This window comes from Condylura cristata, unplaced genomic scaffold (genome assembly GCF_000260355.1).
Source record: "Condylura cristata isolate star-nosed mole 26May11 unplaced genomic scaffold, ConCri1.0 scaffold00030, whole genome shotgun sequence".
Classification (NCBI taxonomy): domain Eukaryota; kingdom Metazoa; phylum Chordata; class Mammalia; order Eulipotyphla; family Talpidae; genus Condylura; species Condylura cristata.
This window is the reverse complement of record NW_004567131.1, coordinates 20,327,588-20,354,766: the sequence shown is the minus strand read 5'-3', so window position 1 is coordinate 20,354,766 and position 27,179 is coordinate 20,327,588. Positions and strand designations below refer to the sequence as shown.

At 35.6% G+C, this 27,179-nt stretch overlaps 1 protein-coding gene across 1 annotated transcript in view; it reads left to right on the top strand.

The window, feature by feature from the left end:
- Positions 1–27,179, top strand: part of CUBN (cubilin (intrinsic factor-cobalamin receptor)) — a 207,718-nt gene that overhangs the window by 9,550 nt on the left and 170,989 nt on the right. Inside the window, exons 7-17 of the mRNA XM_004691275.2 lie at positions 676–802; positions 1,678–1,846; positions 3,993–4,124; positions 4,942–5,037; positions 7,175–7,293; positions 7,695–7,881; positions 9,233–9,345; positions 12,351–12,585; positions 14,461–14,642; positions 16,404–16,566; positions 17,417–17,604. Coding sequence (XP_004691332.1) covers positions 676–802; positions 1,678–1,846; positions 3,993–4,124; positions 4,942–5,037; positions 7,175–7,293; positions 7,695–7,881; positions 9,233–9,345; positions 12,351–12,585; positions 14,461–14,642; positions 16,404–16,566; positions 17,417–17,604 — 1,711 coding nt within the window. The remainder of the gene's footprint in view (positions 1–675; positions 803–1,677; positions 1,847–3,992; positions 4,125–4,941; positions 5,038–7,174; positions 7,294–7,694; positions 7,882–9,232; positions 9,346–12,350; positions 12,586–14,460; positions 14,643–16,403; positions 16,567–17,416; positions 17,605–27,179) is intronic.

Below are 27,179 nucleotides of genomic sequence, written 5' to 3'. Positions count from 1 at the left end.
TCTAAGAATTGTGGTATAAAATAACTTACAGCTACTTAGGTGTTATATAGTAATTTTGTTTTGTTGAGAGTTAAAATGTGACTATTAAAAGAAAGACTACACTGTTTAACTACATCTTTTATGGATAGAAATGTTGCCCTTTGTCATATAATAATATGTAATAATAATTATGGACTCTGAGATGTGGCTAGCACATTGCCAGTGGGGTATAAATTCCTAGAGAATATTTGGGAATTATCAGTACAATCCAGGTGACCTGTGCTTACTGGTTGGTCCACTTGGATGAACAAAGAATGGACTTGCTGATCTCTCCCTTTATGATGAACAGACTTGATCTCTGCTTTTACCATCCTGAACTAATTCCATCCCTCTTAGTTTATAGATGTCTGATCTTTAAAAGCACTGTTTGATGACATGATACCAGAAAAATTTATAGTGGTAATCTTGCCAGGATAATAATCTGTGGCTCTCCCACACTGCATTTGAGACATTGGTGCATTGATTCAATTAACCACCTTGAGTAGAGCAGAGTGATTTGCTTCCAAGATTCTAGTCAGTAAATCTTGTTTGTTGATTTATGGTTCCACTTACTGACCTTTATTTGGACTTTTTTTTCGCAAAGAAACACAAGCCTGAAACACAAGCCTTGATGCTGTGCTCTTGTGTAACCAACAGTTGTCACTGCTCTCCTGACACCTATGGCCCCCAGTGTGCATCCAAATACAATGACTGTGAAAGGGGCTCCAAGGCCCTCTGCATCCATGGCATTTGTGAGGACCTGGCCCGCATGCAGGCTGGAGAGGTACGTTCCTTCCCTCCTTGAAGGAAATCACTGTTTCTAGTTCCTTGTCTGTGTGGCTATATATAAGCATAGCGTGGGGTTGAGTCCCTTCCTGAAATTTTCCTGGGCACAGGTAAAGGGAGAGATGGCAATTCCCCATCAAAATGGAGGAAATTGTACCCAGAGATTAAGATTTCATTAAATTCATAATATTTTAAATATCCTTTCAAGAGTTTCTCTGTGAGACAAGTTTTTCTTTTGCCCTTGTGAATTTTAATGGCGATACCATTTAAGAAGTGTGGATTTTTTTCTGACTTTTGCCCCAGTGAGGATTTGTAGACCCCATAAACATACTTCCCCGTGTCCCCATGTGTGGGTAATGACAGCCTTGACTTCTGACCCTCAAGTATACCCACCCACCCAACCTCGTGGCCCTCTCTGAGACTCTCAAGTCCTAAGTTTTGCTGGAAAATGTTTCCCTACCAATGGTGGTGATAGGGGAGGTGGAACATGGGTTGGAAGGGAAGAGAGACTTTCAAAAAGAAAATAAACAGATTTGATTTTCCAAGGGCTGTACCTACAAGGGTGTTTTTCTCTCTAAAAACATAGCAGGCCGAGTTGATTGAGTTTAATTATATTGACTTACAGTTCTTGATTGTTGTTGCTCGTTCCCTGGCATCTTAGGGGCAAATTACAGGTTCCCTTTACTCTGAAATAAAGATGTTTTTCTTTTTTCCTGGTCTGATCTAAATGTTTAACCATATAGGAAGAAAAAGAGAAGTCATTCAATTGGCCTTATGAAGATGACTGGTATAGGATCAACAGCTTGGGACTTGAGAGTTTCCAAGACTTCTCTTTCTTGATTGTCTCTTTCCACACTCTTGTCTTCCTGCCAGCCCAAGTATAGCTGCATCTGTGATGCTGGATGGACAACCCAGCCCCCACCACATGGCCCAGCCTGCACACTGGATGTAGATGAGTGCAGTCTCCTGCCTGCGCCTTGTTCAGCTCTTGTGCAGTGTTTCAACACTCCAGGCTCTTTCTACTGTGGGGCCTGTCCAGCAGGTATGTGGGCATGTCCATGACCAACCTGTGCCAGGCTCTGCAAGTCTGCCAGGCAAGGTGCCAGAACCAATTTTTTTCTACTGCTGAGGGATAAGTAAACTGTTCTTGGGAAGTGTTCCAATCCAGTATCACATACAGTTTTATTAACTGCCAGTCCAGACCATCTTATCAGTATTACATTTCAGCAACAGAAATGGAAGTTTTATCCAAAACTGTGCTACAGTCAAGGTTTGGGGCTAGAGTGAACCACAGAGTTTGTGAAGTCAAACATTTTGTTGTTATACCCATCAGCTGACAAGACAGGAGATCAAAAGTAAGTGCTCTAGTCCCACCTTCATACCTGGCCAATGTTTATATGCCTGGGAAAATTACTTGACCTCTTAATGTCTCCATGAGAATCTGTAATTTTCATCTATATTAAATGCTGTGTCATCAGAAGACCCTGTCTAAATAGAATTCCTATCACAGACCCACAGAGATTGAATACCCAAGGGAGGTCATATTTCAAATTGTTGAAAACATGGGTTCTAGACTCAAGAGACTGCCTGGGTTTGACTGCACGATTTTTTCCTCACTATATAGGATCGTTTATTCAGATCATAGTTTTAGAGTACCCACTATGATCAAAACAGTTTGCTGTGTTCACTGAAAAGCAATTAAGCAGACATCAGATAGTTTACGAGCCCTTCCTGCACTCCCTAGGTGTTCTTAGAAAGTGGAGCACAAAGAAAATATAATAATAGCAACTATTCTTTTATGATACCATTATTAAAGTACTTCGCTAGGCAATTTTTAATGTTTTTTTAATAATTAGAACAAAACTAAGAATTGGTAGTAACTAGTATTGTTCCCTTTTTGAAATGTAAAAACTTGGAAGTTTAGAGAGTGATATAACTTATATAACTTGGCCAAGATCACAAAGCAGCCAGGATTCACATCCAGGTCTCTGGACTCTGGATATGAGCTGCTGAATCCTGTGTCTCTGTCTCACTAAGCAGCCTCACATACTTGGTGCTTTTGGGTTAGTGATCTTCTGCATGTTGTATGCTTAGATTTTACAAAGCTAGAAAGATGTTGAAAAAACACACAAACACTTCCCCCTTCAGTTTTAAGTGCGAAGTAAAACTTGCCAATAATTTCATTTTTCATTCGTATAGGTAATTTTATTTTATTTTATTGCTAATCATCTTCCTGAGTATCAAAATTAATAGATGTGGTTTTAAAAGTATAAAGAAACTACAAGCTATGAAAAAAAAAACAGAAAAAATATCTGTAGCTTTATCAAACAGAAAATCATCTTTGATATGTGTGCCTATTTTCTTCCAGTTCTTTTCTGTGCACTCATTCATTTCTTCATGCACAAATATGAACAATTTCTCACATAGATTCATAGATCAAAAATACATAAATATCTTAAAGAATTTAAAAGGTCTTAAAGATTCTTGTTACCTCCAATTATGAGTAAAGCAAACTCATCATAACAATTGAATAAAACACATATATCTAAAGTAAAATGTCTTTCTTTACTTTCAACCTCATTTCCCCAATGAGACCACTGTTAGCAATTTGTTCTCTCTTCTCCCATTTCCTTTGCTCATATAAAACACATGTAGATTAAAAACAAACTCTCAAAATTGGTATCAGACTCTGCATATTATTGCAAATGCTCTGGCATTTTCAATTAAAGTAATGTGAACAATTTTATTGATAAAAATTTATGTGCATACTACATAAATTAATTTTTACCATTGAATAATAAACACTAATAAAATAATAAAATTAGTTTTTTATTCAATGGTAAAAGTCAATCACTATATATTCAACTATGTCACTGTTGACTATTGAAAGACTTTTCCTCCTCCTATGCTACAGTAGCTACCTGTTTTATGTTCATATACTGGTAGCTTTATCACTACAAGAAATTTCGAGAAGTGGAATTGTAAATCAGAGGATATGATTTAAAAATTTTTAAATGAGTAAAAACAGGTCATAGTGATTTAGCTTCCAACCAATAGTATGTAAGAGTGATCTACTTACACACGTTTGCACTAGGGCTTGATTCTAAGAACTTAAACCATCTTGGCAAATCTGAAATTCTATGTTAATTTGTCTTGTAGAGCTAATTTTTCAAATCTTCCTTTTCTAGGCTGGCAAGGAAATGGATACAACTGCCAAGATGTCAATGAATGTGAGATAAATAATGGTGGCTGTTCTGTAGCTCCACCTGTTGACTGTGTGAACACACCTGGGTCTCACCATTGTCAGCCATGTCCCCCAGGTGTGGCTTGAAATCCTGATGCCTCCAAGTGAAACACAGACGTTGGAAAAACAGGATCTTGTGCTCCATTTTAAAGATGATTTCTAAGGCCCAGAGCTGAATAGTGCAGACAGTTATTTGTGGATTCAGGGCATACAATTACAGCTTTATTAAAAGAAGCAAAAAATATTTTGAATATAAATGAAAAACAAGTCCTTACAAGCTGAAGTAGTCTCTTGTGATAAGTAGAATTTAAAAACCATTCTCTGTGGATACAGTCCTATTATCTATTATCCCTACAAATAATTTACTAATGTACTCAAAGATATTTTGCATTTAAACATACTAAATGGTAGATATAATTATAGGTATTTATTAGTTTCCCTTTTCTTTTGGAAAGAAGTCATTACTGCTATTTTCTAATCCAAATTAAGTTACTATTCAAGAAGTTCTGGGTATTTTAAGAGATAAACTGAAATGAAACTACATATTTTATTAACATAAAAAATAGTGCTTTGGAGTTCTACAATAATTAAGCTCTAAAATCATCAGAATCATTGTGTCTAAAAATGTCAACTTCCTAGTGTCAGCCCTTCTCTCTCTCTCTTGCTATTTACTAGAAGCAACCCAGAGTAATGTTTCTGAAATCAGGTTTTATAATTCTTGTTGAACTTTCTCCCGATTGTGAAATTTTGCTAATGTTATTTTATATTTACATTTACTATTTTGATGATAGAGAAACTCTGGTTGGCTGGTTCAGGATATTTTATTCTCATGTTGGAATTTTTCTTGCATGTGCTTAACATTGGTTGTTATGTCCTGCTCTCGCTATGGTCAGGGTACCAGGGCGATGGGAGAGTGTGCACACTTGTGGACATCTGTTCAGTCAATAATGGAGGCTGCCACCCAGAGGCATCCTGCTCCTCAGTTCTAGGTAAAGACTAACTTCTCCCTCTGTTTTGGGTATTTTCATGACTTTTTACAATCAACCTTTTAAAAGCAAACATAAAATCCTTATTTAGATTATCCAACCCCAAATTAATCCATATTTAAAACTAAAAATTTTAATTTTTTTAATGCAATGAACTGTGCTCTTTAATGACCTCTCTTTTAAGAATTGCTTCCCAATGTATTTAGTCAGTTCATTAATTTTTGAGTGTATTCCAAGAATCAGGAAGGAGTGAAGGAGGAGGACATGCTTCCTCTTTTTTTCTGGCTCTCCCATTTCTATGTCAGCAGCCAGAGCTAAGCTGTGTGACTAAATCTTTATTTCAGGCACCAGTGCTCCCAGCTGGAATAAGAGTTCACTACTAAGGAGGGGAAAATTGAACACAGGTTGGCAATCAACAGAGTTTTCAGTGCTTCATAAATGAAGACTTAGATTCAATAAGTTAAAAATTACATGTTGCTAAAATTTCTTACAGAAATATATCCACTTACATACTCACCAACAGTATATGATAAAAAATACCCCACTCTTTACAATGATGGATACTATTGTTATCTTTCACCTTGATCAACTTTATACAAAAATTTCTATCCCATTAGTTTTTATTAAGTCAAAATTAACTTTGATTATAATAGCCAATGCTTTTCACTCATCTATTTTTTCACTGTTACTTCATGTCCTTCATTTATCTGCTTTCTGTTGTTTGGAAATTTCATTTTGAACCATGGATATTTATCTGCTTTCTGTTGTTTGGAAATTTCATTTTGAACCATGGATATTAGCTTACTATCTGTATCTTTCTTCACATGTATTTTTTGTGGTATGTTACTTTTCATTTTAATTTAGTTATGTCACTTCATACTTACATGTTGAAAATGTTGATATAGTCAAGAAGACCAATCTTTTCTTTAAGGATTCCTCCCTTTAGAGTTATGTCAAAGGAAACCTCTATACCAAATTTTAAAGTAGTCAAGTCTATGTGCTTCTATACTTTTACAATTTTATATTGTTTTTGACATTAAGATTTTTGCCTTTTATCAGGGTGTATATTTTATTTGTAGTATCAAATGAAGATCTGGCCTGATTGTGTTGTTCAAAAGTGTAGATCCATTTTCATTTATTGAAAAAATGTCTATCTGCTGCTGTTTTGAAATATCACTTTTTTTTTTTAAGATTTATTTATTTGTGCATACAGAACTGGGGTACAGGACAGAGGTTCAGGGTGGCGGAAGACTTCACCAGAGACAGAGCGGGGAGCAGAACAGGCAGATCGATGAAGTACACTGCTGAGGGGAGCAGCGGGTGGGTCAGGAGAGTTTTGCCACACCATGTGGTCACCTCCGGGGCAGGCGGGAATCGAACTCATGCGGAAGTGGTTTCAGCTTCTTAGTGCAGTGCTTTAACCCACTGCGCCACCAGGGAGGGCCTGAAATATTACTTTTTTACTAACTTGTCATACATATGCATATATAAAAATGTGTAGATCTTAGTATACATACTGTTGTACATATCCTTATAGTACAGTATATATTTATATATACACACAGACTCATAGATTTGTGTGTGGCTATTTAAATGCTTATTAAATAATTGATAATGGAATCTATATATTTTATTATTGGTTCCAATATGTTCTAGCTGTGTGTCCTTGGTCAAGACATGCATGCTGAATGTGGTTTGTGTGCATCTGTAAATGGGAGTCATAATCCCGCCTGTTTGTAGGATTAAGAGGATTTATCCTAATGGGAGAATTGAGTGAGTTAGCATATATAGAAAGTGCCTGCAGGAGATATCATCAACATGAGTACTTTTTTATTTCTGCTGTCAGTCCCTTTATGATAGGAAACCTCTTTTTCTCTTTGTATAACTTTATAAGTACACTACTTAGGACCATGATGTATGGCCTTAGAGTACCAGTGTCAATCCTTACATGGAATTTTGGAAATATTTAGTGCTTTTGTATTTTTAAGACATAAAAAAATATTTTTCTTCATATCTTGTCCTGTCTGTCCCTGGTGACATGCAGACTTGACTTGTGACTTCTTGTCTATACAACAGAGCCAAGGTTCCATTGCTGGGTTTTAACTGAGTAGCCTGTATTTACTCTTCCATTTCTGAACAGGTTCCCTACCTCTCTGTACCTGTCTCCCGGGATATACTGGAAGTGGCTATGGGCCAAATGGATGTTTGCAACTCAGTAATCTTTGTCTAAGTCACCCCTGCTTAAATGGACAATGCATTGTGAGTCTTTTGTGCTTCCTACGGCTATAGAGTACTTGACAGTATTTTTAGTTTCATGTCTATGAAATACCTTTTCTATGATTCATGAAATTTAGGTGATGATTCAAGCTTAAGATAAGGACTGTAATTCTCAGATAAACATATGTAGTAACTTTAGTGCCCAGGAAAAGCCAATGAGTTAACTTTTCTATTATTGATTTACAAAGTAGTAAAGCAGCCTTCAGTTTGATCCAAATAAATCTAACTTGTGTTATCAATCACCATAAGTGAATAACTCTGTCAGGCTGCTAAAAGATGTTTGTGGTTCAATACCAAGTATCATATAGTACTATGTTTCTTTTTACTTTGGTTTGTTTAAATTTATTGTCTACCATTTGCTCATGGAATATTTTTCCTCTTAGGAGACTGTGTCTGGTTATTTTTGCAAGTGTGAATCAGGTTGGGCTGGTGTCAACTGCACAGAAAACATCAATGAGTGTCTGAGCAACCCTTGTTTGAATGGAGGAACTTGTGTTGATGGCATTAGTGGGTTCAGCTGTGAGTGTACCCGCTTCTGGACTGGATTTTTCTGTCAGACTCCCCAGCAAGGTATGGTCAGCATTTGTTATATTGCAGATTATCATAACCTGTAAGTATCACCTTTTTTTTTTTTTAAAGATTTATTTATTTATTTATACAGAACTGGGGTACAGGCCAGAGATGCGGAGGGTGAGAAGATTCACCAGAGACAGAGTGGGGAGCAGCACAGGCAGATCGAGGAAGTACACTGCTGAGGGGAGCAGCAGGCGGGTCAGGAGAGGTCTATCGCGCCATGCGGATCTCCTCCGGGGCAGGCGGGGATCAAACTCATGCGGAAGTGGCTTTAGCTTCTTAGTGCTTAGTGCTGCGCCACCAGGGAGGGCCAGTATCACTTTTTTAACGAGCGCTGATGCTGCCTTTTACTGAACTTATTTTCTTGTCACTTTGTTCAGATACTTAGAGCTAAGGCTTTCCTTGCAGAAATGGTGTAGAATTCACAAGATAAATATTTATATATTTCAATTTAATTCAGAAAACATATCCTCTAAGACTTAAATTAATATTTTCCATTTAATTGTACCTGTCCTGATAATAAAATATGCTATACCATTACCCTTTGCAGTTTTATAAGGAAGAGTTTTAATTTCTCTAGAATATCACACCTAATTGTGTCACTCACCTGCTCCCTATTGCCTGATATATGAAGAACGGAATGGTTTTCAACCATTCTATATTATAACCACACCTGATCCTATTCACCAAACCTTAATTTTCACTAGTTCTCTAAAATTATTCCCACTAAGGACAGAAATCTCTCCTTACTACCTGATTTCATGTGCTACCATAAGCAATTTTATTGCATTCCTTTATTTGGTATATTTATCGCTCCACCCAAATTTCTTTTTTGCTTCTCATCCATAAATTCAACCTACTCTATAAATTCTCTTCTGACCACTCTACCTGTCACTTAATATTTCTGATAGTCCACATTTATGGACTATATTATGTATTTAGGACTATGTTACATCCTGTGGAAGTGGAGAAATAAGGAAGTATATAATATTGTCTCCACATATCTGTTTATTTTCTAGTTGAGGAGACAAGGTTAATATAAAGTAACAGAAGAAAAAAATTGTGTGGGATCCAGTGTCATTTAGGTAGAGAAAATGAAGCCAGAGAAATCTCAGAGAGCCTGAGGACATGCATAACACATATGATGATAGACCAGACTAGACTTGAAACAAGGGGTTGGACTTGGGCAGATGGTGATGGAAAAAGTAGAGTGGAAAAGAAGAAATGCAGGACTTTGTCTTCAGCATTACTCAGACTGCTAAATATCACAGCAGCAGGCTTACAGTTGCCTAGCCTCTTTCTTTTTGCAGTCTCTGACATGCACAGTTCATCTTCTTTTCCTTTGTAGTTTGTGGAGAGTCCCTTTCTGGGTTGAGTGGAAGTTTCAGCTACAAGAATACCGATGTTGATTACACTCATGATGTTAGCTGCTTCTGGGTTATCCGAACTGAAAAGGGAAAGGTAACTGTGTTATCTCTGGTTCACATGTACATTACACATATCTATAGTTTATATTTAGATACATATAATTATATGTATTATATTTGTGTATTATTTTGAGCCTGTATTGTGGATTTTGGGCTACACATTTTACATACCTTTTTCTAACCCTTCATTAATGTTTTGAAATAAGTAAGAGCATCCTATTTTACAGATGAGATCATGGAAACTAAGAGATGTTAAGTGATTTTTAAAGAACATCCTTAGTTGATAGTTAGAATAGTTAATTTCAAAGTCTTGTTCCGAAGTCCACACTTTGTCCTGTATCAATGACTGCAAGGGTGGACTGACTGTACGTTGATGTGCAATCATGTTAATGAAGTAGTGGTGCTTTATGATGATCACTAGTGTTACAATATTAATTAGGGAAAACAGGAACTGCTATTAAAATTATTTTCCTATCAGTATTTTTTTTGTGTCATGTGTGTACCAATGTGCTATACATATTGCTTCACACTACACTATTGCATTTTAATTATCAGAACCCTAAAAGGTAAGTGTTATTTTTACTTTACCTGTGAGAAAATGGAGCCTAGAGCAGCTGAAAAGTAAGTCCAGGGGAACAAGGCTTTACATGGCACACACTGACATGAACTTAGGTCATTTGGCTCCAGTGACTGAACTGCTGCAGGAACACACTTCAAATTTTTAGTGCTTTTATTCCCAGCATTAATTACTCAAAATTTTCCAAATATTTGTTTCCCAGCCAACTCAGATTCATTAAAATAAGTTTGTATGCTGGGATAAAGTTTTCTCTCAAAATCTTATTAACTTTTCCCAGCAAACTAAGGTCAGAAAACATTTTCCCCCCTTCCTTAAAGGAAGACTTGCTAAGGCCTGATAACCTCACAATAGATTAAATTCCAAAATAAATTTCCCCGTGGCTTTGTTATGTGATTTTCTTCCTTCCATTTAGTTTTCATGAACTTTGTTTCCTGACAATAAAATATTGGTCTTTCAAGAAAAATAATTTGTAAAAAAAGTAATAATTTTATCAGTTTTTAAGAAATACATACCACTTTTCTAGAAATGTTTCATATTTCCTTATCTGTACCACAACTTACATATTACTGTGGATATTATGTACATATTATTGATAACTCAATTTCCAAACTTTTTGTGATTTTCACTGAAATTGTTTCAAAGGTAAAAATGATTTAAAGTATGGAACAGAAATTAAAAATTCTCCTGCATAGAATTTTCAAAATATCCTGATAGGGGTCCTCCCTGGTGGTACAGTGGGTTAAAACTCAGAACTGAAAAGCTAAAGCCACTTCAGTCTGAGTTTGATCCCTGCTGCCTTGGAGGTGATACACATGGCACAGCAGACCTCTCCTGACCCGCCTGCTGCTCCCCTCAGCAGTATATTTCATTTATCTGCCTGTTCTGCGCCCTATTGTGTCTCTGGTGAAGCCTCTCACTTCCCCTGCACCTCTGGCCTGTACTCCAGTTCTGTGTACACAAATAATAAATAAATCTTTTAAAAAATATATGCTGATACTTTTTTTATTAGCTGAATACTGTTGTGGTTTTATATCATAATGGTTTAAATTCAATAGTCTCTCTTTGGTTGGTTGACTATCTTAAATGAGGTTGTTTGTATAAAATCATTATACATTTTATTAATTATACTACTATCTAAAGTATGTACATTTTAACATGTAAACTCAGACACGTTTTTTTGTGTGCTATTTTCGCCTATCTGTATGTTTAGTAGCTATATCATCATTTTCCTTCACCCTACACTTGATATTACTCATTTCTTGGTGAGTAACCAACAAGTGAAAGCTTGCAGATTTCACACATGCCTAGACCTTGCTTATGCAGCCTACATGTGGGATGTCAATTTGACCTAGGCAATAGTTGAGAGGTTCAGAGACCCTTAAGGAAATAACACGTCTCTGAGTGAGTGATACAGATCTATCTGGGTTTCATACTGTCAATTATTCAGGTTATCAGGGTATACATTCTTGTGTTAATATTCATTAAATATAATTAAAGGTAGATTTTCTAAATGCTCATTTCACTGCTTTAGAAGCATGAAGTGCTTTGTTTAATAGACTGTACAGCTTAATAAAATCTAGGTTTAACCTATTTCATTAATTCACTGAATAACAACTCAGTGGACATGAAGTTTCAGTAATGTTAGATGAATAAATTCTAGACATCTGTTGTACAACACAGTGCTTATACTCAGCTGGTATTATGTACTTCAAGATTCATCGAATGGATGTATCTCATTTTATGTTTTTTTTTTTTCCTTAAAGATTTATTTATTTAGTCATACAGAACTGGGGTACAGGCAAGAGGTGCAGGGGCAGTCAGAGGCTTCACCAGAGACAGAGTGGGGAGCAGAACAGACAGATCGACAAAGTACACTGCTGAGGGAAGCAGCAGGTGGGTCAGGAGAGGTCTGCTGCACCATGTGGGTCACCTCCAGGGCAGGGGATTGAACTCACACTCAAGGGGCTGTGGCCAGCTTGCAGTGCTGTGTCCTAACCCATTGTGCCACCAGGGAGGGCCTCATTTTGTGTTTTTAACATATGCACATGCACACACACATACACACACACAGCAGTTTCCTGTGGCAGTTGTTAGATACGTCTGTTTTATTGGTTTTGGTGATGATACTGCAAATCTTTACATAGGTTGAACATCTTCAAATTGTACATGTTAAATATGTGCTCTATATATCTTTGTGTATTAATTTTATTTCAATAATCTGTCAAAATCTATTTCATTAACTTTAAGATTTTAATATATTTCAATATTACCTGGTTAGGTCTAAGCACTTTTTAACACAATTCATTTAATATGGAGAGTTTTCATATATTTTGGATAATTGGGGACTTACACAGATATTTCTTGAAAGTGCCTTGATACTAATGCTTCCTAATTAATAGGTGAAAAAAATTAGAATTAACATGAAAATTTAAAATAATATATGATAACTTTCTTATCTCTAGGTGCTGCATATCACTTTCACCTTTTTCCAGCTAGAATCAGTGAACAATTGTCCACATGAGTTTCTTCAGATTCATGATGGAGATTCCTCTGCAGCATTTCAACTGGGAAGATTCTGTGGCTCTAGCCCTCCTCAAGAAGTCCTGAGCAGTGACAATGCTCTATATTTTCATCTCTATTCTGAACATTTAAGAAATGATAGAGGTTTTACAATAAGATGGGAAACACAGCAACCAGGTAAATATCAATGTGGGGGAAATAAAATCAATACTTTCTATATGAAATATAGAAAAACTTATATAAAAACAAAATTATGGGGTTATTAAATTTCTTGATTAATATTATATTTTGAATGCATTAAACGTTTAGTGGTTCAGTGACATAAAATTTTTAAAATTATTTTCAAGTCAAATAAACCTATAAAGAGTTTGCATTTTATTTTGTGAGAGAGATAATAAAATTTGGGAATGGAAGAGATTCTTTTTTTTTTTTTTAAGATTTATTTATTTATTCATATGGAACTGGGGTACAGGCCAGAGATGTGGAGGGTGAGAGGATTCACCAGAGACAGAGTGGAGAACAGAACAGGCAGATGATCAAAGTACACTGCTGAGGGGAGCAGCGGGTCAGGAGAGGTCTGCCACGCCATGTGGTCACCTCCGGGGCAGGCGGGAATCAAACTCATGCGGAAGTGGCTTTAGCTTCTCAGTGCTGTGCTTTAACCCGCTGCGCCACCAGGAAGGGCCGGAAGAGATTATTCTTAATGGTTCCCTCATGAAAAATACTGAATAGCATTTTTAATAGGCTTTATTAGTATATTATTGCGGAGATTTTGTTGCAGATACTTTTCACTCCTTCACTTAGTATTTTTCATATTAGTGATTAATTGATCACTTATTTGCTGATATTTTTTGTTTGCTTTTGGTGTTCCATTTTAAAAACTTTTTACTGTGAACTTTTTAAATATGTAAAAATGTTGAGAGATCAACTAAGTTTCCAGATCCATTCATTTGTAAGCCTGTGGATCTATTTCTGAAATTTCTTTTCTTTTGGTCTATCTATCCTTGTGCTACATTGGCATAACTACTGAAGTTTGAATTTGGTACTGTAAATCCTCTAACTTTGTTCTTCTAACATATGATATATTCTTTATATACTCATATATATTTTAGAGTCAGTTGGTTTATTTCTCCCAAAAGGTATTGTACTGAATCTATAAGCCGCTTGCAAAGAGATATGTTAAAAAACTGACCCTATGAAGGGTCAGTCCTTCATGCACAAGGACTATCTTTATAAATTTACTTAGTTCTCTTTTAAGTTATCTTAATTATGGTTCATAGATTTCAATATAATTATTCTACATCTTTTTAAAATGGTTTATTTATTTATGCATACAACAACTGGGGTGTAGGCCAGAGGTGTGTGTGTGGGGGTGGGGGTGGGGACATGAGAGCATTCACCAGCAACAAAAGAGCAGAACATGCAGATTGACTAAAATTCACTGCTGAGGAGAGAGTGGGTGAGACAGGAGAGGTATGCTGCACCATGTGGGTCAGCTCCCTGGCTGGGAATTGGACTCATGCTGCGCTGCAGTGGATGTGGATAGCTTTATTGTGCTGAGTTTTTAGCCCCTTCTGCTACCAGGGAGCCCCCAAAATTATTCTACATATTTTGTTAATGTTTCCATATATTTTACTTTGTGTTATTGTTACATTTATTTTAAATATTATTTTTGTAATGTTTCATCAAAATCTCAAATTTCAGAATTTTCTGAGCTAATATACAGAGTTAATCTCCCTCAAAGTGGGAAAGTGCATCTATCATCCTGTTATTATTTCCTCAGACAGTTTAACCTACATTTTAAATCAGATCACAGTATAATGGCTGATATCATGGAGCTCAATATATAGATGTGTTTATTTATTATCATTTGGTTCTTTTACATTTATAACTTTATCAAAATGGGAAAGTCAACAACTTTTTAAATTTAAATGGTGTCCAAAACCACACAATTATTAAACAAACTTTCTCATAGCAAGGAAGGGCTTTGATCATTCTCCATGAGGTGTAACTTGTTTACTAATATAAATGTAACTTTTCTTCATATTTTAGAATGTGGAGGTGTTCTGACTGGTACTTATGGTTCTATTAAGTCTCCAGGATATCCTGGAAACTACCCCCCAGGAAGAGATTGTATCTGGAAAGTGACAACCAGTCCTGACCTTCTGATAACATTTACTTTTGGGACCTTGAGTTTGGAGCACCATGACGATTGCAGCAAAGATTATCTTGAGGTAAAGAATTGGATTTGTATAGAACTTATCATGTTGTTTTGAGAAGTCAGGGTATTATGATTTGTGATGACCATAATTTATTAGCAATAGTTTTAGGTTTTCAATGTCCAAGTTCTGCTAAATTTTGATTATCAATTATGTTGGCATTATTGCATATGGTTCTCTTGGGCCCCTTTTAAATATGAGGAGCAGTTGCCTTATCTTCCCTTGCCATTTTCTGGAAGCCCAGTCCCCTAACATTGGGATAGTAGAATTAATGAAAAAAAAAAACTAATGGCTACATTCCCCAGTGAAAAGTCAAATCTTTAGTATTCTGTGTAAACCAACAAGGCACTTCACAGTTAATCATAGTAGCCCAGGAAGATAATGGTGATTATGTGAAATGGACTGATAAATGGCAAGACTTGCTGGTATATATTGATAATTGTGATTGTGAGAAGATGCATTAACTGTGGTCCTCCTACTAAGTATAAGATTTTTATAAAATATGAAGGAAGGAAAAAGATGTTAATTTAAATACCTTATTATATAGATGCATTAAAAATGTTGCTTTCCGTTTGTAGACTGAAAGATCATTGAGAAAATTGAGTTCTTATGTTTTTCTATCATCACCATAAATCTCAGTACCTCTTGTAGTAGTGATAAAAGGCAATATACTTTTCCAAGTCCATTAGGAAAGAACAGAGTGCTATGGAATAATTCATAAAGGATAGAAGGGTCTGGCTGTCAATCAGAGAGCTCCACAAGTTAAGGTCATTAGTTATTTAGCAGTTTAATGGATTTGAAACCTTTGGGAATGACTAGAAGATCTATTTCTCCCTGGAAAAATTCTGAAAGACAATCTTTAAAATGTTAAAATTTTCTAGAAATTAATTTTTAGAAAATACATCATATTAAAATTAGAGACTTTTTAATTCCCACATTAATTTGGATACATGTGTAATAGTAAGTATCAGCCACCCTGACAATATTGAAATACCTCTATTTTTCAGTGAGCTACAATATTTCAAAGAGATAGTTAGTTTTAGGAATAAAGTAATGTTGCCCTATACCTTTGCTGCCAAGAGATTAAATACTATCAGTGGACAAAATGGATCATGCCAAAATTTCATTTAGTCCATTGATGCTTTGGAGTTCTATATAGTGCAGGAGCTGTAATTGTGACACAGTCATAGAGAAATTAACATAATTATTTAATACATTCAAGACTAACAACTGAAAGAAAGAATGTCTAAGGTTGTCATTATTATTGTGGTACTTAATTGTTATTAAAACTGGACTTTTAAAATTTACTCAGCCATCTTTTTATTATATCTAATCTGACTATACTGCTTTCTCTACCTCTGATCCTCTTGGATACTTAAAACAAGTTGTGAATCAGTTGATTTTGCTGGCATTCCTTCTTCTATTTTCTTTGCATATATTGATTTTCTTCTTCTGTATCATTAGGAATTCATAATTTCAAAACAAATATCTGGGAAGAAGATCTAGAAAGGGAATAGTTATTAACAAGACTAGTAATAACATCACAAGAAAAAATTGAAGCATACGTCTAGTCTCACATTTGTAGTTCAAAGAGGAGATCAGGTGTTAGAGATGACTATGTTTTACTGAATTCCAACACTTGTTAGCTACATATATGCAAATCTGCTAGTTCATCATCACTTTCAAATGGTGATTTTTCTGAAATTAATGTACACAACAACTTGGTTTGTTAAAATCTGACTACTTTGACTGTAATCATTTGTTTCTATTTTTTAGATTCGAGATGGTCCTTTGCATCAGGACCCCATTCTTGGAAAATTCTGCTCCACTCTCTCTGCCCCACCACTGCAGACTACTGGCCCCTTTGCCAGAATTCATTTCCATTCTGACAACCAGATTAGTGACCGAGGCTTCCACATTACCTACTTAACATCACCTTGTATGTATTTTGATGAGTGAGAGCTTAGTATGGATGTGAAGGACAGTGCTGTGCTTATAGCTGTTCTGTATGTTGATGTGAGGTTGCAGATGACTTACATTTTTAATCTAATAACAGGTATTTATAAACTTTTTCTTGTAGTTACAGGTTTTTTTCTTTATCTCCCCAAAAGTCTGTTTTAAATGTTACAGTATTTATCAGTCCCTAAATTGTAGGATCCACATCTTAGTAACTACATACTGGACACTTAAACATAAATAATTCAGCCTTCAGCTGTCTATTATTCAGTTTTGTTTTGAGATATGTGATTCAGGTAGGAAAAACATGAAAGCTATGTCAGATCCATAGCTATTGTGTTTTTAACTTGCATTGATATTTTAAAACAAACCAACAAGTACGACAAAATACTCCATGGATTTTGCTTTAGCAGTATAGAGGATTTTGTTCACAAAATACATCATTATGCCTTAAAAATTTGCTATAGAAAGATCTTTTATGACTCAGTATCAGGAAAAATAACAATTGTTTTCACTGTTCCACTTCTCCATTTCCTTTGGTTGCAGGCTAAATCTACAATTGATCTATAATTATTGTCAGCCTTTTTATTGTCTGTGCATATCAGCTTTCCTCACAACATAAATATATTTAAAGTTGTATTTAAAAACACATACATGTATTTAAAAAATTGTAGAAGAGAATGTTAGATTGAAGTTAGAGCACACATTTCTACAAATAGGTCATAACTCTGCAGAATGATTAAAATGGATAGATGGTGTGTGTGAGTTCAGTTCCTGGGACTGGAGGAAAGGCTGTTTACCTTCTCTTCTTTTCTCTTCCCTGTACTCCATAGTGGATCTGCATTGTGGAGGGAACTACACAGACCCAGAGGGTCTTCTCTCTCTGGACTTACCTGGACCTTTTACAAAAAACAGACAATGTATCTATATTATAAAGCAACCCCTAGGAGAACAAATACAGATCAACTTCACCAATGTGGACCTGGAAAGCCAGAGTGGCTGTTCTCAGACTTACATTGAGGTAACTTTTACTATTCAATTGCTCTTCGATGATACTTATCAACCCTTTTATACTCTGTAGCACAGTGGTCTTTAAATCATTCTTATGTTGGCAGAATCCACATTATTTGAGTGATCTAACTGTTAGAAAGATAACTCTATACCTTATTCTAGACCGTCTGAATCAGCACCTTTAGGGCAGGCTCAGAAATCTGTGTTTTATTCTTAACTATGTGAGAGTTTGACAAGCAAATGCACTAAGGAACATGAAGGAAGTTGTCAAAAAAAAAAAAAAAACATTGGAGAGTGAAACAGAAGATTAGCAGTGGATTAGAGAAGAAATCCAAAAAGTGAAAAAGGAGACTAGAATTCAAATTAATGCAGTTACAAGCTTTTAAGTGAGCCCTAATAATTAAGTAAATGAAAGTATGACTAGAAATATTTGCTAAGAGTATACTGATGGCAGGGACTATACAGGACAATTTTGTTATGAGGAAATTCAACCTAAGAAGTAAAAGGATTTTCCAGGTAAACCAGCTAGTTAGTGGCAGAGGGTTAACTTAGAGCAACGAATAACTCTTATTTGGAAGTTTAGGGTTTTTTTCTTTCATCATTAGTTCCTATTATTTTCCTTCAGAAAAGTTACATTGATTTAAATGTGTATAATGCTTGTAATGAGGAGAATATCTGAAACAAAAAGACAGTTTCTGTTTTTCTGGTCTGGTATTTCTTTTGCTTAATTGTTGGTCAATTCGCAAATCAAAATGTTAGGCAAGAGAAACAAAAAAACTTTTTGTTGGGTGCAATTATTTTGTAAAAATCCAGAGAAGCTTTTACAGTTTGATTATGTAAGTCGAACTGTTACAGGGTAGGGAGAGAGGGGCACCACTGAACCCCCACACCTGCCCACTCTAAATAGGTTCTCCCATCCGTTGCATCAAGACGAAAAGACAAAGAATATAGTTTCTAAGTCAAATGTCCAATGTTATCCACCCAAAAGGGACTGGCTCAAAGCAGGCCTGAAAGCCCGCCACAAGTCTAAAGCACCTCTGACAGAGACTCATAGAAAAGGGTCAGAAATGGCCAGGCAAGTCTGGAGGAAAATCAAAATCAAGATAAATGTTGCCATAGGCAACCTCAACACAAGTCTCTCACCCACATCTATTTCACTGATTTCAGGGCTAAGAAACAAGAGCTGCTTCACATGTCTCTGCTCCATGTGGCTCCCTCAGGTTTCCTTCTGGCTCTCCATCCTGCTTCCATCCTCTTCAGTTTCCTCTTCAGATTCTCCTCCCTGCTCAGCTCCATTCTACTTTTTGGGTGGGGCAGGGAACCTGGAGCCTCCCCTTTTCTTGGGGACCACCCAGTTACAAAACCACTTCAGCTTTCCAGGAAAACCTATGCTAACCTCTTGCCCTCTTCCCACTTTCAGATGTAGAGTGTAAACATATAGGAATTTAATGTAAGATTTAGATTTAGCTGAAGAAGCACATTGGCCATGGGATTGTAGCAATGTTTTTCTAATCCAGAGGTTTTTGTCTCTAGCAATGTTTTTCTAATCCAGAGGTTTTTGTCTCAGATGATGAGAGGGGTGTGTATATTCATTCTGTTTATGTGTTCTGAAGTCTTTTATGATAAATCCCAGTGTTTTATACTGAAAGAAAGCCCTTTTAAATATTTTTATGTAAATAAAAAATGATATTCCCAACCTCTCTTTTATACTTAGAGATAGTGATAATAGCTCATGTTAGCATTATCATCACCAAACTTTACCCTAAGACTTTTAATTACTAAGACTAAGTAGATAATTACTGCACCTACTGTTATTCTTATTTTGACATCAGAAAACTGAGGCCCATAAAAGTTGTTCCTGGTTACATGTCTAGGGAATAGGGGAGCTAGGAATTTCAGTGAGTAGTTTGGATTGTACTGTCCTCTGATATGAACAGAAACACAGCCTTGTACAATAGCTATGACCACAGAGTTTCCTCTGCTTCCCTAGGGAGGAATCTCTCTTGAATTTTCCAGCTCCAGACTTGGCTCTTTGGTTACAGGACTGTGACTTGGAATCAGGCATAAAGCCTTTCTTAGGCAGAAACATTGCTACCTGAACATCTTTCTATTAGATTTTTAATGATGGTTTTAATGGCTTTAAAAAGTCATCAAATTACTGGGAATGATCCTTTGAGGCTTTGTATTAGAATTTCAGTAAGGAGTTATGTGAATACCTCTGAAATGGTCTAAAACAGTATTAGAAAAATATCTTACAACTAGCATTGAAGATTTAACCTTGCAAAGTGGCAGAATATTTTGTTGCCAAACAGAGATTGGAGATAATTTACCTAGATTCTTACATAGTTCAGTTATTTGATGGCTATATAAATGTTTTCTTAAAAAATTTAGTTCTTACTTCCATTAGATGCTCTACCCATTCCTCCAAATTTTGGGATAATAATTGAAGGAAATTAATGATAGAAGAAGCTTGAAAAAATATATATATATTTCAAGATTTTTCCAGACCAAACTTCCAACTCCTGCTTTTTACTTGTAACTTCAGAGACAGCTCGTGGGGGCCCTGCATTTTAGTTGACCATCAAGGGACCAACATCCTGACATATACAGCTATACAGCCAGGTTTTGGCCAAATGTCCCTAGAATTATTGCAAGAAAAGATGAAAGAACTCTTATTGTCAGAAGGACAGGTCACGAATAGTTATTTGAATAACTATTTTTTTTCTTTTTACTATATCCTTCACTATCCTAAGGGAATAAACCAGTTGGTTTATAAAATTTTAGCACCAACCAGATCATCAGATCAACTCATCTAAATCTTTAGTTGTACAGAAGAGGAAAGTGAGGCCACAAAGGTCAAACTCTAGTTATTGTCAGATTAGGATTTAGATGTACATACACGGGATCCTATTGACATTAAATGACTTAGATCAAAGCTGTTGCCATTAATCATCTATATATATCAGGGTGAACTGAGCCCATTAAACACACACACACACAAACACACAATTCATTGTTTGTCCTTCAGACGGTGAGGATAGAAGAAAGTAATACTGGAACTAAATTCAAATGACATCATTATGATGCAATATATTGCTTGCCAATTAGGTGGTTTCATTTTAAAGATATACCTAAAAGTGAAATATTTAAGCAAATAAATAAAAGAAAGAATGATGATAGTTCAAATACTGACTACCCAAAGTTTTGAAAAAATGAAGAATTGAGAGGGAATTCTAGGGAGCTGGGGGATGATGACAAGGACTTTTCTTTTAGTGTGAATGTATCTTTCTAATACATACTTCTAAGAATCCCAGATCTTCTTACTAGGTGGTTCCAGATGTCTTAGTGCCATGCAAATATTCCTTTAAAAATATTAATATGCTATTGCCTAATGTAGCTATTTCATATATTATGTGGTTTTGAAAGACTTTCTTTTTGTTTATTAAGAGCTCCATAAACATCAATTTGCAAATAAAATTCAACTATAAAAGATAATAAATGTGATGGTGCCCCTACCTAGTGTAAGCTATCTTTCTTTTACCTTTTAACAAGACACACATTTATATATTAATTCTTGAATTTCTATATTCCTCTTAACTGAATGTTACATGCCTAAAAACACTTTTTCTATGGGTGATTTGATATGGCTGTAACTAAAGAATGAGTAACCGTTAAAGTGTAAGTTCATCTGTTTTTGTCTAAGAGAGCTTTGGAATTGTATAGAACAGTTCAATGAATGTGACAGAACATCTTTCCAGAATAAAAAGCAGCACCTTTCATTAATATTTCATAAGTGATTTAAGCCATCAGAACTATGAGTGAAGGACAGCTAAGAAAGTAATGAAAATTTAATTTTTAATCCTAGAGAACACAAGTAGTAGACTGAATAATAATTTCAGAAGCTACATGATGCTAAGGCCTTAGCTTGAAATGGAATATGAGAGAAATGGACATAATTGTTCACCCACAAAATTTTATTGAATAATCCCAAGTTATCTATCCTTCTAGCCCCCAAAACTTTGGCAGAATGGAAAGGGGATATTGCAAGAGATAAAGGGAAAGGGGAAAAGAAGAATCTTCAGAAAAAACAGGAAGGCTTCTGAGAAAGTTGTTCTTTCTTAATAGTGAAAAGCAAGCAAAAATAAATGGCATGGAAAACTATAATTAATAAGGTAGGAAGAAATAAGTTATATTAAATTTGTTTTCTGAAATTAAGGAAATAATAGTTATTTAACAAGTGCCATTGAATCACATGTTAATCATTTGTAAACCTCTACCCAACCCCAGTAAATTGGTAAAACAGAAATTGTATACATCATACCTTGCAACTAGAAATTATAAAAAATCCAACTACCTGCAACTCTAAGATTTCACCTAAATAATAACTATAAAATAGAAAATGAAATGGAAGACTATACCAAAAAATCATAAAATACTTTATATCAAGATCTGTGAGATATGCTGAAACTCAACCTGCAGTTGAAATCTTTATTTTCTTAAAGAAAGCACCAAGACATTGGGAATATGGGAACCCAGCAACCTGGAACTCTGAAGGTCTGTCTTCTCTCTGAGCCTATAACCACCTCCTCACTCGATCTTTTCTTTTCTTCCCTTCATTCTCAGCTGACCTTCTGCACCATTCTCACATCTTTACATGAATTTGGTTTCACAGAGGTCCTCATTTTGTTCTTTGTTAGGAGTTGAAGCCATCCAGCTCCAGTCTTGGAGTGGTTGAGGGAGTTAATGGCTTTTGGTTTTCATGAACTTGCTTGAATTAAGCAAATCACTGCAGCAGGCAACCACACCCAAAGGCTGAAAAATATTATTTCCCAGTGAAGAACATTTTGAAATTAATTTTATTTCAAAGAAATATCTTTCTAGAAATGGCAAGGAAATAGATGTTGAGTAGTTTGTATTTTTACTAGCATATTAAATTTTAGGGTTTTGGCAGAGACTAGACTAATTTGATTAATTTCTTAACTCTGTTGCTTCCCCAATGACCAATGACTAGAGACATTCTGATGTGTCTTCTTTTTAAAGATTTATTTATTTTTTATGCATAAAGAACTGGGGTACTGGCTAGTGGGGTGGCAAGAAGATTCCCAGAGACAGAGTGGGGAGCAGAACAGGCAGATAACTGAGGTACACTGTTGAGGAAAGTAGCAGGTGAGCCAGGAGCCGTCTGCTGCACCATGTGATCATCTCCGGGGCCGGGGATCCAACTCACCCTGTAGTGGCTGTTGCTAGCTTGCAGTGCTATACTTTAACCCAGGGAGGGCCCAGTTTGGTGCTTTTTAATGAGGTGACAAAATATGCCATTTCTCATGTGAAATATTTCTTTAGGTAGGCATTGTAGGAACCAGTAAAAAGGAGCAGATTAGTAGGATCACCGGATCTGGAGTGTGAGAAATTATGTGGAGGATGTCCTTCTTTATGAAGTTTCTTGTTCACATTTTGACCACAGATCATGGGAACAGTTAAGTGGAGAGCAGAAAGAAGCAGCTATGGAAGGAGCATCAATCAAGAACAATATACTGTTAGGAGGTCAAATACAGAGCAATGACAGTGCTTTTTTTCTATAAATTAAAGCAATACTGCATGGATATATGATGAGGTTCTTCAGCTCTCTGTATTACTACATTTAATGTTAACATTTAATTTTCTCATGATAATAGGAATAGTATTATTTTCCTCAAAAGAATTGAAAGAGGTTATTAATTCATTTATCTATTCAGTCTCTGAATATTTGTCAGATAACTTATGTGTCAGGCACTGTGCAATGAGATGTGTGGAAAAATGGATATTAAAATAGATATTAATATTTATGTCATTACATAAAAAAGTATATAAGGACAATTACATTATCTCGACTTGGGGAAAGTATTGTAACAGAAAGAAATGGTACTCTGAAAGTAAATAGCAGAATAGAATGATTAGAAATAGCTTCCCTAAGGATGCAGTATTTTGGGTCTGAAGAAGAGAAAAGTTAGCAATGCAAAAAGTGCAAAGAATTAGACTAGCATGGCTGGAACCATCAAGGAGAAGCGACTAATAAGAAGGGCAGAGCTCAATCTTATAGGACCTTATAGGCCAAAGTAAAGAACTTAGCTTTGCTAAGTGAAATGGATGCAATTGGAATGTTTTAACAGTGTTTGGCACAGCAGTGGATGGTTACTAAAAATTAGGTTACTTTCTTGATAGAGATATCAGAAGGAACACTGCTTTCTGAGGTAAAATAATCTTTAATATTTTAACTTTGAAACCACAGTACACACTAGTGCATAAGGAAGAAGAGTAACCCAAGAAAGTTGTTTTTAGCTCCCTTATAGCTTCTCTCTGTTCCCTCATCCATTATTCCTTCACGTGCAATAGCACATGTTGTCCATTACTGTGTGGTAGCGTGTGTTTCCAACTCGTGGTTGGATGAAGCTAAAGTGCCAGCATATTTGATTTGTGCTGAATTAAAATGTGTATTTTGAACTTATTAGATTAGAAACAAACCTGTATACATAGTCAATACAAACAAATTATTGTGTGTGTTGAAATATGGCTTTGGAACTTGATCTGTTCCAGATGTTGAAGCTTTATACTCACTGGGCTCTAGGTGTTTATTTATGGTTTCATTACAAACTGTGATTTCAGTCCAGTTAATTTTAGCTCTATAGGAAATCACTTCTGCTTACACTCTATTGGGCAATGTGTCTGTGGCGAAGCTCACAATCTCGGGGAAGGATAAGTATTAAATTTCCATAGGGAGATGATGCAAACATACAACAATGAAGAATAGATGTTCCTTTTACAAGGAAGGATGTAAAGAACTGGAAAAAATGATGCAGTCTACCCTATTTCACAAGTACAAAGGAAAGAGGGTCTTTTGGTGGGGGCTGTACAGTGCAAATTTGCAAGGCCTAAAATACTGAATGCAGGATTTGCTGCAACAGTACTTGGGGTCACTTTAAAGGATTTGATGAATTTTATTTGAATGTCTTTTTCAAAGGAGTTGTGTTAAGCCATGTCTGGGATCTAGGGAGAATACAGACTTTCAGAATTAATAAGGTTTCATTTCCACACACACAGAGAGAGAAACACAGCCAAAATCAATTGTACCTTCTAGGTTTAAGGCCCTCGAGCCCTATAAGTTCCTTTTAAAACATTTGGACTGCAGCTGCCCTTCTCCTTGCTGAAGTCCTTGAATTTCATTAGTGAGTCCCAGGGGAATGACCCACTTTAGCTTGCTCTGATGCTGTTTTTCTTCCTTCTTGTCATCTTCTAATGGGAAAAATAGAATTGTGATACTACAATCTTAGTAGAAGTTAATGGAACCCTTGAGGATTAGAGTAGGAAGATATCTTACTCTGTGTTTCATGCTTCTAAGAACTCTGGTACGTCTGCACTTCTAAGAATATGGTGATGAGAAATTTCCTATTTGCTCAGAGATTTGCTATTTGTATAGAGAGATATAGCATAACTTTATGACATTGCCAAGTTTGTGTTATAGCTCATGGGAAGGATCTGGTTTGGCATGAGTCATTGGAAAGGCATTTGATTTTTAATGCCGTTGTAAGACTATCAAAGGCTGTCCCATAATTTATTTAACCACTCTTCTATTATTAGACCTTTGGCATATTTTCAATTCTGTAATTCTAGAATGGATTCTTTGATGTGGATCCTTTTGTTCTTTGTCTGCATCTCAAGTTAATGCTAACTAGAAATTGCCAGAATCATTATGAAGTTTCCAGGACAAGTGCAGGCTATGTAGGTGATGATTTTCTGAAAAAGTGACAAACTTCTGGCAGAGTTTCATGGAAGAAACAATAAATTTATTAACTTCTTGTGATTCATACTCTGCTTATATAACTGAGAAATTGAACATGCTTTGTTTCTAATAAATATGAATGCTAACAAACTTTTTGATGTACATGGAAATTTATTGATTTTCTTATTGGCTCTATTGATCAACTTAGTTTATAATTATTTTTTTAAAGATTTATTTTGATTTATGTATACAAGAATGGGGGTCTAGGCCAGATGTGCAAGGGATGAGAGTATTCACCAGAGACTCAATGTGGAGCAGAACAGATGGATCCACTGAAATACACTGCAAAGAGGAGCAGAGGGCAAGACTGAAGAGGTCTGCTGCACCATATACGGGCTATCTTTCTGGTGGGGGGGTTGAACTCAGGCCACAGTGGTGATAGCAGAAGCCGATTTATACTTAATTTCAAACAATCTTTGCATTACTCTTATTCTCATATATGATTGGTATGTAAGCTTAACAGTGTGTGAATTCATTTTTCTAGAATAGTGTCTTTCATATGTATCAACAGCAATAGGGAGATCTAGTCATATCTTCGATGTGTATTATCAACATTAGGTAAGCTAGTTGAATTTGGTAAGCTGGTTCTGAGGAAAATTAGTTGGAAATTGTTCCTTGTTTAAGAGTGCATTAGCACAAGTTATATGTGGGAGTTAGCTATTCTATACAAGTTTAAAATAACTTGCCAGATGGGGCATCTTCTCCAGATGGGGAAATTTTGGGGAGAAGATGATTATTTGATAATGTTTTCAATTTTATCCATTGCTTATTGCCTATTATCATTTTATTTTTCTCCTCAAGATAATTTTAGTAATTTATATTTTTTCTAGTAATGATAATTTTATATATTCAAATATATTAGCACAGAGTTGTATGTAGAAGTTACCACATTACATAAATTTATTAGTATCTGTATATTTGTCACCTGTCATTTTAAATTTTGAATATTTGTTCTTATTATATTTTCCTCATACAACTGCCAGAGATATGTATTTTATATCTTAATTCCCCAACCTTCTTCAGATACAGTTCTTTGATGTATTTGTGAATTTATTTTTAGTATTTTGTAATGATTTTGCTTTTGTTTTTAGATTACCCATAATTTTAAAGCTTTGCTCTAATTTTTTAAGTTGACTTTTTAAATTTTTAAGTCTCTAATTTTCTTAATCTGCTATTCTGTCTTTCAGAACAGTATTTACAACAAAAGTAGTTTAATCTATGATTACTTCAATGAAGATTTGGGTAAAAGTTGCATATTTTGAAATTTACTGTTTTCAATTTTTTTGTTTTTAAATAGTCCAAAATTGTACATTTATTTACTATCTCTTTGACATTGTTAAAATAACACAAAGTATTCTTATAATTTTGGGCTCCTTTTTTAAAAGATTTCTTTCTTTAGGCGTACAGAACTGGGGAACTGGGGTACAGGCCAGAGGTGCAGGGACAGTGCGAGGATTCACCAGAGACAGAGTGGGGAGCAGAACAGGCAGACTGATGAAGTACACTGCTGAGGGGAGCAGTGGGAGAGCCAGTAGAGGTCTGCAGAGCCATGTGGATCACCTCTGAGAGCAGGGATCAAACACACACTGAGGTGGCTGCAGCTAGCTTGCAGTGCTGTGTCCTAACCCATTGTGCCCAAAGGGAGGGCCTGAACTTATTTTGGCTTAAGATGTTATAAATATTTACTACTGTTGCATTGGCTAACAGTTATAACAATGACCAATTTTGTAGCTGCTTTTTCCCATCTCTAAATAATGCTGCCAAGATAA